Source organism: Colius striatus, chromosome 10 (genome assembly GCF_028858725.1).
Source record: "Colius striatus isolate bColStr4 chromosome 10, bColStr4.1.hap1, whole genome shotgun sequence".
Taxonomy (NCBI): Eukaryota; Metazoa; Chordata; class Aves; order Coliiformes; family Coliidae; genus Colius; species Colius striatus.
The window spans coordinates 10670303-10685114 of NC_084768.1; the positions used below are offsets into that span (position 1 = coordinate 10670303).

The following is a 14812-nucleotide window of genomic DNA, read 5'->3' on the forward strand; positions in this document are numbered from 1 at the left end:
CACTGATGTTCTAGTTGTTGCTAAGTGGTTCTTATCCTAAGTGAGGGACTTTTCAGCTTCACATGCTCTGTGAGGAGATGCACAGGATGCTGGGAGGGAGCATAGCCAGGATAGCTGACTCAACAGCCAGGACTTCATGCCCAGTACACAAAGTGGGGGGAGTTGGTGGGAGGGCAGGATCAGCACTTGGGCATCAATGGTGAAGCCATTGCACTGGTTTATTTCTCCTTTTTTTAAAAAAAAAAAATACTTCCTTTTAATTTCTATTATTGCTATCATTTAATTTCAATTTTTATGCTGTTCTTCCCTTAACCTTTATTTATTTTTCATTAGTTCTCCCATCCCACTGTGTGGGCCTGAGTGAGCAAGTGGGTGGGTGGCTGGTGCTTAGTTGCCATCTGGGGTTAAGCCACAAGAAGCTGGTTGGCACAGAGTGCTGCAGAAGCTCCTGCAGCTCCTGCTTGGTTGCAGACACGGGCCATTGACATTGATAGAGTTGCATTTCATTCCCATTGATAAAAAGGTGTGTTTCCTTAGTTCTTTTCTGATCAGAAGTGGAATTGCTTTCTTTTCCTCTTTTAGGTTTGAGGTAGAGACACCTTCATACACATCTAAGACCAGGAAAGAGAAGACTGCAGCTCTTACTTTAAGATCCAGGACAAAACAAGTGAAACATCTGTGCCTAATGATGGGACAAACACCTGAAGGCTGTGAACCACTCTCTACCCAGCAATTCCTTTAAAAGAAGTGGGACTGTTTGCTAGACTTGCATCCTGTATCCACATTTAGTATCAGTCAGCTTTGAGATATCATTGTGAGTGTAATGAGAGCAGAGAGGTGAGAGACTTTTTGCAGGATGTTTCCATTCAAGGTGTGCCGATAGCTCCAGGTCACTCGGGGAGTGCATATTTTCAGACGCTTAAGAAGAATAGCTGAAAAGGTACATAGTGCACTAAATGTTATTAGATGCATTAGCATTTCCATAAAATGAAGTGGGTTCTTTGCAGTAAACTGGATTCTTTATAGGCTGCTTATAAAACGGGAAGATTTTGCCCCACAGTGACTTGAACCATTTTCTGTCTCAATCTTCTGAACTAAACAAATTGTTGCCAGCAGCCACCCAAAGTAAAAATAAGTCTGATTCACAGGTAGATAGGTAAGTTTATGTTATGGAAGCTTGCTTATTAAAACTTACAATATTAGTTAGAAAATTGCACATATAGTTTTATGAAACTGCTAGTCTTGCAAGCCCACAAACAGAGCTATTAGAAAGACACAGCCTTCTAATAGTAGCATGACTATTGCTTAGCCCTGACAGTTTCAAGACTGGTATGTACCTAAGCAAAATTATGGTGAAGTTCTTATGTTAGTTCTACACGTGAACATTTGGACATTGTACACCACTGATAATTACAAGGCCTGCCTAGCCCTAAACAAAACTGTTATCTGGGATGGCAGAGGTTTTAGGCCAGTTTTCATCCTGTCCAAGGACCCAGGAGTCCATTCCAAGGAAAGTTTGGATCCTAATCCAACAGCGATCCCTAATGACCACTGGACGAAGCAAGAGGACACCAAAAGAAACATGACAGAGGTGTAACTGGGGTAGACCAAGACAGGACTGTGGATCGGCCCTTTCCTGGAAATGTGATGAATATTCATGTTTGTTGTAAATATAAGCTGAAAATCCAAGGGCTGAGGGAGGCACGTTTGTTGGAGAAATCCTCGTGTTGCCCAGCACTGCAATAAAGAATCCCTGCTTAATAGTCTCATTGGCTATTGAGTCCTGACTGGCTTCTTCATGGCACTAAGTCCACCACCAAATTATTTGTCTGATCAGTGTTTCCCACTGTTATACTATAAAATTAAATACAGTATCTAGAGTGAGAGCAAATCAAAGGCTGTACATTCACGTGTAGGTGGGGTTGCCCACTTCTCTACTTTACAGGTAATTACCAGTCTGGTAACAACACCTGGAGTCTACTGTACAGGTAATTTAGTTGATCACTGTATTTGATTTATCATTATCACTAGCACTGTACTCCTAATATTGGTTAAATATTGTCCAAGTCATACACTGACAATATTTCTTCTTGTTCTGTTCTTGTTCTACAGTTTTCTGCACATGTATTTCCACCAAACTGACAGCTCTGGGCTCTAGCTACAGGCAGGGGAAGATGGCTAAAAAAGCACCCCACATTTTCTTTTATTTTCCAAATGAACACTGGAATATGCTCACCACAGTCCAGACAGCTGAAGGGTCCATCTGCTGCTCTGACAAGATGACTAGGGGAGAAAATGCAATTAATTTCTAGACACAGAAATAATCCTGTGCTACAAGGCCTATATGCTCCTTGGTTCAGACTCCAAGAAGAATCAAGTGCCCTCACAGATCAAAGCTGGGCCATGTGGTCTGCCGTATGACAGCCTACACTAACATTATAATCCATTATCTTCAAATACTGCAGCTTATAGAATAACAAAATTGTCAAGGAAAGGTGATGATAGTCATCCTGTTTGTCTTCACTTACTTTCCACCTCAGCTATCTGTCATTGGTGGAAAAGGAATACAAAGCAACATGACACAGCTTAAATGCAGTTTAAGAGCACCTTTAAATACAAATCCACACACAAATTGCATCAGTTGTTCTCATACCTGTTGCTTCAAATCTTCCAACAGTATTTGCTGACAATAGAATGCATTTTGTCACCAGATTGTCTTCCATGTAGTGTTTCAACCAGTTTTGCAGCAAGAACAAGTGTTTCCACAATGGTATGTGGCTTTTTGTCTTTAGCTATTGAGAGAAAAGCCTCACAAAGGTTTCTAAACATTTCTCATTAAGTTTAGTGAAAGTACTGGACTGAGTCTGATGTGACTTAAAGCACCACTGAAAAAAGTGTAGAGGTTTGTCTTCATGTTCTGGATGCTTTAAATGTTTTGCTAGCATTGGCTAATATCTTAGGGCACAATAGACTAAGGGCGAGGTTCATCGTTAGCACTAGTAGATTTAAATCCATATTTCAAACAGGCTTCTTCACAATTTCAATATTGACCTCCTGTCAGATGTAACTGATTGCAAACAAATTGCTTTTACCTCATAACAGGCTGCCCAGGGGGGTTGTGGAGTTTCCTTCCTTGGAAATCTTCGAGCCCTACCTGGACATGTTCCTATGCAACCTGATCTAGGTGAACCTGCTTCTGCAGGGGGGTTGGACTAGATGATCTCTAAAGGTCCCTTGCAACCCCTACCATTCTATGATTCTATGAAGAGGTCATACTAGGACTCACACTTCTTGGTGTTTGCCTGTGTGTTACCTCTGTCTGCAGTTTCTTTGCAAGGAATCTTTTTAAGCCACTTGTTCATTTTGTGAGGGTTAGTTTGGTTAAAACTAAATATAATCCACCAATGCACTTACTTATAAGCTGCAGTGCTTTACAATATGCTGACAGCAAGTGAATGAGTGAGTGCAGCTGTGAACACCCACATTGTGGGGCAACCACTCTACCCCAGGACGTGTCGGTACCATGGGGGACATGGAACTCTGACACACAGACCAAGTCAAATCTGAATATTAAGTATTGATAAAGCCTTTTAATTTCATCATCTTCTGAATCCCTTGGGCTACACGACCTCCAATTAAGGACTGTAGTGTTCTTGAGGACTTTTAGCATTGATTTATCTGTTCTTGGGCTGAGGGGATCCATCCTCTCCAGTTGCCTCCAGCAAAACCTGTCTCTGCTCAGGAAGTCAGCTCACCTTTGTGCTCTTCAGATCTTATTCTAAGAAAATATGTCCAGTTAGGGATAGAATATCTTCTTGCTGTCCCTTGCAAGTGTCACACTAGGTGAGCTTTAGCTTTCCTAACACTATCTATACATGCCAAGTCTATGCCATGGACAGTTCACCTTGTAGTCTGTTTCTGCTTCAGTCTCCTGTCCATTGATTTCTGCTTCAGAGATCTATGTGAAACCCCCGACTAATCAAGCCACAGCCCTGGTACATGTGTTCTTCCTCTAGAGCATGAGAACTGAATATTCTTATGCTTAGAAGACTCTGTCTTTCAAGATCCATAAAGCTTTTTCTAGACTCCTCTAGAATATCCAAGCAATGCCACTTACTAGTTTTCTAAATAAGCCAAAACTCACTCTCCTAAGGGGCATGATTTGTACTCTGCTGCTTGTTTTTGTCTCTTCCTTCTGAATCCGTAGCTCCATTAGTACATGATCAACACACCGAAGGTTGCCATTGCTTTCCACAGCACCAGATCTTTTTTCCTTGTGAATGAACAGCAGATGGAGCAGTGTGCATACAGATTGGCCTACACAGGACCTGGACCAAGAATTCATCCCCTACTCCATCCAGAAAACCCCACTACTTGCATCCCAACACATTGTCCTCTCAACCAAAGTCAGGGAAGCGCAAGGTCCCCATAAGAACTTGGTTTGTGATCTAGAGACTTCCTTGCATCATATAGAGGAGACTCCATTCACTTGATCATCCTGATCAGGCCATCAGAACACTCACTCACCTCTGGAATGACCTCTGGGGAGTTTCCAGGCAAGAGCACAGAAGGAAACAGCCAGGAGCAGACAAGGCCAGACACACACTACTTGGCTGATGATCAGATTACCTGAGGGCTTTAATTCTTATCTCAGTATGGCACCACAGCCAGACTAATGCAGGACACAATGAGTTAATAACAAGCACAGTGAGGACAACACAAACTAGATAACAGGCAAGCACGACCCTTCAGATGGGTAAAATGTAGCCACCTTCACAAAACCGGATAAAACGTGGATAAAATGTGGACATGGTCATCCACAATAAAAACCACTACCAAATCCCAAGTCAGGCCAAGATGCAAACAAAGCACAGTGGAACAGGGAAGGCCAGGAGAAGCTGAGCTCAGATCACTGGGTGGGCTTGGGTTTGTCTCATTTCCACACAGCTGGGCTGCTTCATCCCATTGCCATTTATCCAAATCGGGCTGCATGTTGAAGAGAAAAAAGGAGAAAGGTGTGAAGACAGAGCCTGGCCCAGCACAGGGTTCCCAGAGCAGCGGCAGCGACTGCAGCACAGGAGCCTCCTACAGCCCATGTGCCCTTAGCACCCCGCACTTACATCCACACGAAGGATACTGAAGCACTCCATCCAGGCACTCTGCTCGAAATCTGTCAGCCGCTGAAACCTTTGTGTGCCACCAGTGTTTGCACTCAAAGAAGACGATGTCCCCAGTGAGATAGACACGCTGCCTCTGTGACTGCGATTCAATGTTGTTTTCTTTCATAATCTGCTCATCCAATGTACAGTTCTCTGCAAAACAAGGCCACACTGGCCTTATTTTTTGATGCTCTGAAACTGTGGGTACCAGCTGAGAGCCTCTTCCCAGCAGTCTTTCCAGCTCAGGTGCCTCAGTCACGGGCTCCTCGGGGGCACTGCCCCTCACTGCCCACAGCTTCCACAGTCCCCCCACCCCCTGGCTCCTCCCCAGCTGCTCCCCCTCTACAGCTAAAGACTTTTCCCTGGGCTTTGGCACTCAAAGTACAACGAGGCAGCAGCTAAGGTGTGGCAGAAGGGCAGATGACTTACTTGCTGGCTTGCAGTGTGGGTATTCTATTGTTCCCTCCACACATTGGACTCTGAAGGGGGAAGATGATGGGTCTTTCTGGTATCCTTTTTTACACTGAAATTCAATAAAGTCACCCGATTTGGAATACAGCTTAGTCCCCACACGCCATCTCAGGTGAATGTTGTTTCTTGCCATGTCTTCTTCAGATGCTGTACAGGCCACTTGAAAGGGTAAGAGGGGAATGTCATTGATCCATACAGACCCACCACAGGCAACTCTCTTTCCCCCCCTCTGTGGCATCACAGCCCCAGCACATGTGCTGCTGTACAGGTGCTGCTCAGGTCTGAGCAACAGACCAGAGGAGCCAGGGCACAGCACTCCGCCACACAGCACATGCCTCAACTTACCCAGGCAGACTGGGGGGTTCGTCCACTGCCCGTTGGCACAGGTGATAGTGGTGGAGCCCTCCAGCACGTAGAGGCTTGGGCATTTGTATTCCAGAGTCGTCCCTTGGGCATATTCGTTCTTGCGGAACGACAGAAGTTCGCCATGCTCGATAAGTGGTGGTGGGCCACATTTCCCACCTCTCCCTGGAAGAAAGTTCCAAATCAGACAGAGCGCCACAGCAGGTTATAGTAGTTTACATTGGCACTACCTTGAGAGACCGTTAGGAACACAGAGAAGAAACCTAACACCTGGCAGCCCAAAAACAGCACCAGTTTCTCATTTTGCCAGTGCTGGGAGTCACAGCTGCCCCCTCAGCTCAAAGCTGAAGCACTTGCAGCTGTGGACAGGACTTCCTCCTTTCCTGAGCATTTGGCACAGCTCTTCCTGCAGAGCAGCCTGACACCCACCTCCGCCCTGTGCTGCTGCCAACAGCCATGCCTGTCCCTGACCTGCACCACTGCCCTCTCTAACGCCCCAGCCCTTGGGCTCCGTGAGCCACTTAGTGCCGGCGTGGAGCTCACACATCCCACTGCTGAAGCACTGCTGTCTCACGGATTTTTGTATGTCTCCAGCCCCACACTGCTGCCTATCTGGTCGTCCAATGGACCTATACTGGGAGACACAGATAGAAGAACCAGATCCTTCGGTACCAGCAGTGAACCCCTTTGCACGTGGCGTTGTCTTCTCCACAATATGGAGCCTTCTCTTAACTCTTCTGCTCTCTGTCCACCTCTTTCAGCTCCTAGCTGGGTGATGTTTGAGTCAAATGTGGCTACACTGGTTCATCTGCTAAAACTTTCTGTGTTTAACGAAAACAAATGGGATCATCAGTACACTCGTGAAATCCTGACATCACCAACACAGCACTGAGGTATCGGCTCGCACATCAGTCTTCCCTCTGTTAATTTAACTGCTGATTTGACTCCATGGCATTCAACATAGCCATGCATCATCTGCATTATCTGGATGTCAACTAGCAGAGACAATTAGACCTGGCCAGCAACAGCTCTGAGTCTCAGGGTGGGTTTCCAGATGTGGCCCTCTCAAGTGAAGCCATCTGAGGCATTCAGCTGGTAAAGCCACCTGAAGGGAATCACTTTGTCAAACGGCCTTTTCCCATGTGTGCCAGCTACATTGCCTTTGTGCACAGCAACAAGACTGAAATTTGGACAAGTATATATCACTGAGGCAGCATCCTGACAGCCTCACTGGCAGGGGGCTGGAGGAAGCGAGCGAGAATTACCTTTGCACTGTGGCAGCTCTGTCCAGGTGCTGCTGTGGCACATGACAGTGGAAGGGCCCATCATCTCGAAGCCTTGCCAGCACTGATAGTGAGCACTCTCCCCAGGCAAATACCTTGACTTTTTAACACCTTCAATACTACCACCGGCAATTTCTGGAGGAGGTTCACAAGTCATATCTGAAAAGAGACAATGCCGCAGTCACCTTTGCAGTTGTTGAAATGTTCCCCTATACACCCAACAGCTAAAAGCATCCATCTCGTTACAACTGGAAAGAGCACCACAGCATTATCTTCAGTTGTAGAGCACTTAGAGTTCCTGAGCAGTGGTGATGGATAACATAGGTGATGGTGTGATGGATTTCTGGTTTTAGATAGGAACCTCAATAAAATACAAGCACACTCACTTTTACGGATACACCTTGGAGGGGGTGACCAGTCGTCCCTTGTACACGTGATTTCCCCACCTTCATGTTCAGTGTCATAGTCAGCACTGCAGCCGTATTTAACTCTTTCACCTTCTGTGAAAACCCTCTTATGACTGTCTTGGAAAAAGCCATTTTGCAGCCATGGGAGATGACATTTTTCTACAGAAGGAAAGCAAGAACATTTATCCACTGTAATTTGTACAGTAAGAACTGGGGTAAACTAGTAAAGAATCTCCCAAATCCAAAAGCACCATTTCAGCCTGACTCACTTCAGAATGTCCCTTACCAGGTGACAGCTTGAGCTCTGCAGATGGGATGACAGTCTGGGTGCAGTTTCAGGGGTCAACTAAAGCAGTTCTACTTTAACAAAACATTCTTTGTTCCATCCTGTGCTCCATCGGCACAACTTCTGCTGCACAGGCCTTTGATACTTCTAACCAAACTCAGCATGTGGTGGAAACGTACTTACTGAGGCATTTTGGCTCTGGAGACCAGCCTCCTGCAGAACAGACGATCCGAAACCAGGTTGATCCACTCGGGGTTTGATAACCGTCAGTGCAGTGGTAATCAACATACTGGCCGAACATCATTGGAAAGTAATAGTTTCTGTAGTTCTCCAGTGATTGCGAGAGTTTGCCATTTTCTATAGCTGGGAAGTCACATGGTTTCTCTTCAAATAGAATTTAACAGCAACAATGTCAATACATGCATGAGAAAAAGCCTCAGACACAATTAATGCAGATTCATCCTCATCATCCAAGTGTTTTCTGAAACTTGCCCAAATGAGGACTGCACACCTTGGCAGATCCTCTGCTTCTGGTGCCTTTGGCAGGGCTTATACCTATGCTGCTTCCCTCTGATTCCAGTGCCAGCAACAGAAACCCCGTCAATATTCTCAGGGGACTCCAAAGGCTGATCCATGAGAGTAAAGGTAAGTGTTTCCTCTGTGGTGAGATGACATTGCACAGAGGGCCTCAACTAAACGTACAATACTGACCATGATGGGAGCCCAGACAGCTGGTTCAGATCTAGAAACTAAGCTGTGCACTCCTGAAATTGAGATGACTCCTGTCAGCGCTTTCATTAGTAACTTTTGGGATCCTGCACCAAAACCTCTTCCTAGCTCTTTGCATTTATCTTTTATAGCTGCAGTGGTTTTGCTTTTGCTCTCTCAGTTCCTCAGAAGAACTGACCTTTTTCACAGGAGGGCGGTGCTGACCAATTTCCTTCTCTGCAGATAATTTCAGGAGAACCAGCAATCACGAACCCCGAATCACACTGGTAGTGAACTGTTTCACCAGGCTCATACATTTCCTTGTTTCTGCCTTCAATCTGAGCATTGGAAACTTTTGGAATACTTCCACATGACCTTTCTGAAAAGATACAGAACGTCACTGCTTGCACTGATGTGACACACACAGAATGAGTGTACTCTTTCCACCAAACAGCTGCTTTAGAGACCTTTGTCTTCCATCAGCATAGTTAGCTGCAGAGAGTGGATTCTACATCAAAGGTGGCACAAGAAAGATTAAATTTAAAAAATCCAAATATAATTTACATGTCCTGGAAGGAAGATGAAGCAATATGTTAGACACACAAAGCAAAACTTCTCTCTCCTTTCTCTCCTACATGGGTTTTCTCGCTTTGCCTTTAAACCAAATTAAAGCCATTTCCCAGTTCGTACCAAGGAGACAGACACAGCTACAGCTTAGCATCAAGAACAGAAAATTTCACAGGGAGAGACAAAGAAAAGACATTATCTTCATTTGGGGTACTGAAAGTGAGTGTCTAGAATGTCAGCTGTTCCATTTTTCCCCATTAATAAAGTTGTACCAGTGTCATGAATGTTTTCTCAGGACATGAAGAAGCTGAAAAGAGAACAGACCTTACAAAGTGTTAAAATATACTTCCTGATACGTATAATGGCTTTATGATGCCCTCCTGAGTCAGGCAGGGCTGTCTCAATTCTTTCTTCTCCTATATCGATATAAGCTACTTAAGCTAGATTTCAATGCATTTTTAGTAAATTAGGTTTCATTAGTTGACAGATCAAGTGGAAAGCGTATGTTTGCACTGAATTCTGCAACACAGAAGGTCTAATCACAGTCAAAGTTCCTGATCAGGAACTGGGAATTTTCACTCAAACATGTTTTGTTTATTCTTCTCTGGATCTATCACTTATCAGCAGTAATGGAGACTCACAGGCTAGGCAAAAGAAGAAAAGTCATGTGGCATCAGAGTTTTAGTAAAAAAGGAAGGAAGAGATTCTGCCACATCATGTATCTTTAGTTTTGGTTACTTCCCCTCTGCAATAAATTACCACACTTCAATCAGCAAGTGTATTTGTCGTGAGAAAATCAATTGTCCATCAAATAAACAGTCTCTGTTAGTACAAATGGAATTTGTCGGCAAATGTAATTCATGTATAAGATGATTACACAAAAGGCATATTTAACAGTTCAAAATTATTCAAGTATGGTGCATATTTACCAGTGATCCATGATGGAAGCTGGATTTGCCCATTAAAACACTGCATGACAAAAAAGGCTGTGGGATTAAATCCTGTCATACACATAAATTTTTGCCACTGACCACTTTGAAGCAAAAATGCATGCCTTTGTCCATTGGAGGGAAGTAGTTTTTGGGTTTCCAGTTACTGTGGAACTGGAAAGTGGAATGTGAATCTTCTGTGGTTTTTAGCATTTGAGGTACCACCTCAGCAAAGACCAGTTTGCTTCTCAAAAAGCAGTGATTCTAAAAAGTAAGATATAAACAACTTAAATGCTTGATCTCTATCACAATTAATTCAGGATGTTTAGTTTTAGATAGTTGATCAGTAACATGGCATAACTTCCAAGCATATTCTTTTTGAGATGTGATCAAGAGACAACTTTATAGACTTTGTGAACTGCCCTGATGATCTCAGGAGGCACTGATTGCAGAAGATCTAGTCTTTGAAAAAATTAATTTATTAAAACAGTGGGAGTAAGTCTATTTTCATCCCAGTTGTGCTTCTCTTACCTAGGTTAAAAAATTAATTTCATAAGATTTCTAACAAGGAGGAGGAAATTGAAGACAGCAAAGCAGCTTAGCACAGAAGTACCCTCTTGCATACAAGGGATATACCTGAAATGATAACTTTGCAAATGTAATCACTAGGGAAAAGAGGCTAACATTATTGACAGTTCCTGTCACTTGTTGCACAAGTTGTTGGAAATAAAATCTGCTTATAACCTTCCAGACATCTGCAAAATTTTCACAATAAAAACCACAATTGAGTGTATGGAATTTTCAAACACTAAAGCACAAGATCCACAAGGTAAGAAATACTGAATCCAGGGATTAATTTTGGTCCATTGCAGGTTTGATAATCAAGAAACAAATGTAAATCTAGTCCTGAAACTCCTAAGTTAACAATAATTAGAATTGTCTAGCAGTACAAAGTCAACCAACAATAAAAGCTATACTTACTCAAACATTGTGGTGGTCCAGGTACCCAGATTTTTTCAGAGCATGTTATCCATTGTGATCCTGATAAAGTGTATCCATGGTTGCATGTGTACTTCACTCTGTCATTTTCCTTATATCCTGATAGACGTCCACTAACAATTTCTCCAAAGTCGATGAGAGGTGGGTCTTCACAGACTGCTCCTGCAGAAGCTGTGCACAGATCCTCATTGTCTGACTGCACCTTGACATTTTCTGCTGATCCTAATTTACCCCTACTAGTAATTTCTTCAAAATCAGCGATGGGTGGGTGTTGGCATGCTATTCCAGCAGAAACCCTACACAAGTTCTTGTTAAGTGATAGATACAGGACAGCACTGACAGCTGCAAGTAATGTCCCTATACAGGAGTTAAATAGTATTCTAAGGACCTACATGCCTCCACCTAGGAATATACTGTACTAATAAACAGCACAGTCTCCTTGCTCCAATAAATTGTCATTGTCTTTCCTATTTTCACAGTCTTTGCAGTTGAAAAAAAAAGTTACTAAACTAAAAACATTTTAACCAAAAATATGCATAAACTTCTGAATTTCTCACTTTCTGTTTTCCAGCATTACATTGGAATAAAGTTTTACATACTCAGTCACTGTTCTCACTTTCATTTAATTCTACAAATACATCCATTCACCTCAGATTCCTCAGTTTAGTTCCCATCATTTTAAAATGAAAGAAATGGGATCAATTTTTGAAAGAATGCACTTTTAAAGACATAGGGAGGACAATAATCTTGATATGAGGAATAGATTTCAATGGCTCAAACACAGAGTTTAAAACCAGTTATTTTAATAAAGGTATCTATACAGTCAAGACCACCTTCAGGCAACATGGCTTTTGTATCATAAAAGCCACAGAAATAATAAAGTACCTGTATTTTTAAAGAGTTGTATAAAGTTTTAAAATGAAATGGATCTTCTGCATTTTTAATAGTGTGTATTCAGAATGAGAGCAACTAAATTGAAACACAGAGGAATTTAAATGGATTAATGTATTTTAAGTGAGTTATGGCTTGTAATAAGCTAACTTCTTCGAGAGTGATTAAGTTCAGGCACAAGGAAAAGAAGTAAGCTCATATAAGAAAAGTTTATAAAATTCTTCTCAAGTGCGTAGTTCTAAATTATAACTTTCATTCCAAACTTCTGAAATGAATCCTATAACAACTAAACAGCAGAGTTTAATTTTCCCTTTCAGTTCATTTTGCTTGATTGCCACCAGCTATGTCAGTTAAAAGCATAGATTTCCATTTAATAACTTACTTTTATATCTAGTACAGCCCATCCACAGCAGAAACCCTATGGTGTGTCTCAGCAGTGTCATTTCCAAGCTGGAGAAGTTAAAGATGTGCTCTGCTACAGAGACACTATTTTCTGAATGCCAAATGGCACATACTTTTACTTGCTCCAGTGATTCCTGAAACTGTCCTTGCAATCTCTTCCCTATTTTTCTTACAACATAGGAGTCAATTTGTTCAGACAAATTACGCAACTGATGCAAAAAAGGGCTTCAATACTTTTCTTATGAAACATTTCATACTGAACTTGACACAGAAGCATTATGAAATCCATAACCAGGATCTTTTGGTTCTCTTGTTCTTCAGAAAGTTTGCTCTCTCACTCTAGAATTTTCCTTTTAGTATAACACTAAAGAGAAAAAAAAAACAAACAAAAAAAGATGAAGAAAAATAGGTTCCACCTTATCTGCCACCATTCCTGGCTCTTTTTATAAGTCATTAACATTTTGGTGTTGAAATATCAACAGAACGACATCAAGTGTTAAAAACAAGGATTAATGTGCATGTCATGAGCAGGAACCCAGGAAGGATCAAAGGGAAACAGAGCCAAGAGACTGTGACAAACCACCTATGTCTGCCAAACTATGAAGAAAGGATAATTGTGGCAGAGGGAGATGGTGACTTCTGATTCATGTCATGGCATGACTCCAGTTATGCCCCAGACCCAAAAGCAGAGAGCAGAGAAGGCAAAGTGGGCACATGTGATAATTGACATGAACAAAATAAAGTATTCTTCCTATCAAGATAATGTTTCTTTCTATTCCAGTGAGAAAATATAGCTGTTTTTTCAAAGACCTGATTTCCACACCAAGGTAAAAGAGGACTTTGGCTTTGCCATATAGAATCATAGTGCTGGATTTTGCTGGGACCGAGTTAATCTTCTTCATAGTAGCTGGTATGGAGCTATGTTTTGGATTTGTGTTGAAAACAGTGTTGATAATATAGAGATAGTGACTTTGCCCAGCTCTTGACTAGAGGACACTCATATGAGTTGGTCATAGAAAGAAGCAGGAGACAAACTTTCAGTGTTTCACATTTGTCATCTTCACACATTTTGACACGCTGGTCATGAGAGACCAGAGGTCCACAGAGATTCTGGTAATAATCTTTAACTGGACTTATGTGTAAGTAAAATCGTGTAGCTTGAGTCTACATGATTAGAGAAGCCACTAGCAGGTTATGCTGACAATCTAATTCATAGAGAAAATAATATTTTCTCGGAAGAAAAGGAACTCCATACACTAATGACTAGCACTGTGAAGAAGACTGAGCCCACTGTATGTAGGGGCAGCCAGAAACCAACACCTCACACACCAACCAGTTGGAGTGAGTGGCCTGTTCTTCTGAGACCATGGTGTTGGTTTAACATGGGCCAGAAGAGCAGGGCCTTCAATTTGTCACTGTCACAGAACAGAAAACTTACAGTAGAAATTACTCTTACTCTACCAAAACCTGCTGCTTAGTTAAAAAACAAACAAACAAACAAAGTAGTAAATTCTATGTCACTGAGTGGTGTGGTACTAGTCATGCATCCACTCTCTCCAGAATTCCCCAAGACAATCACCATTCCCTCCTGACATCAAATATTTTACTGTATCCCAGTGATACCTGACTGACATTAAAACCCGATGATGTCACATCAGGACTTCAGGAAGTAAATCAGCTCTTATTAAAACATAGGAAATTACTCTAAATTCTACTTTCAATAAATGTTCTGGAAACTGACTTTTAATCCCTTTCCCTTCATTTCTCCCAGTTCTGCTTTTGAAAGGGATGGGTCTTTTTATGTTTACCAAACATTCTTTTGATTAATCTAGAGGTCCTCAAAGGCAATGTATCTGGGCAACAGGTCCAGTAGCTTTACTACTGAAATATTTTAAAGACAATACAAGTTGCTGAAAGCCCACTGGGACACAGGTTCACCTTCATTTGAAACGTAAGTCTGAATCAGCACATAAGCACTCGAAACTTTCTGTGAGTTTATCTCCAGACAAAAATTTATTTCCACAATTCGGTACCATGGAAGCAAGAACTTAACTGGAAAACAGAAATCACAGTCTATAAATAATTCTGAATGCCATTTCAGCTGATGTTTGCAAAAAAAACCACCCACGTAAACTATTCTGTGATTCTATGACAACAAAGACTGATCTAGAAAAAATTTGCAGAAGCCAAACTTGATGTAGAAAGGTCATCATATCATCGATCTACTCCCAAGACAACACTCACTGAAATGGCAAAGCTGAGGTCTATTGCCATTCCAATACCCCTTCAAAGGCTCTGCTACACAATGAAATGCACCAATGGCAACATAAAATCGTTATTTTTATCC

General features: G+C 42.2%; 1 protein-coding gene across 1 annotated transcript; it reads right to left on the reverse strand.

The window, feature by feature from the left end:
• Nucleotides 1-4614: 4614 nt before the first annotated feature.
• On the reverse strand, nucleotides 4615-12605 carry LOC104553782 (complement factor H-related protein 1-like). Its single transcript, XM_062003659.1, has 10 exons — nucleotides 12446-12605; nucleotides 11155-11343; nucleotides 8877-9056; nucleotides 8153-8353; nucleotides 7663-7842; nucleotides 7259-7435; nucleotides 5976-6158; nucleotides 5589-5789; nucleotides 5121-5312; nucleotides 4615-4986 (listed from the first exon to the last, which is right to left on the reverse strand). Exons 1-10 carry the CDS (start codon nucleotides 12504-12506, stop codon nucleotides 4973-4975), a joined length of 1578 nt encoding a protein of 525 aa, XP_061859643.1. The 5' UTR covers nucleotides 12507-12605; the 3' UTR covers nucleotides 4615-4972.
• Nucleotides 12606-14812: the final 2207 nt, after the last annotated feature.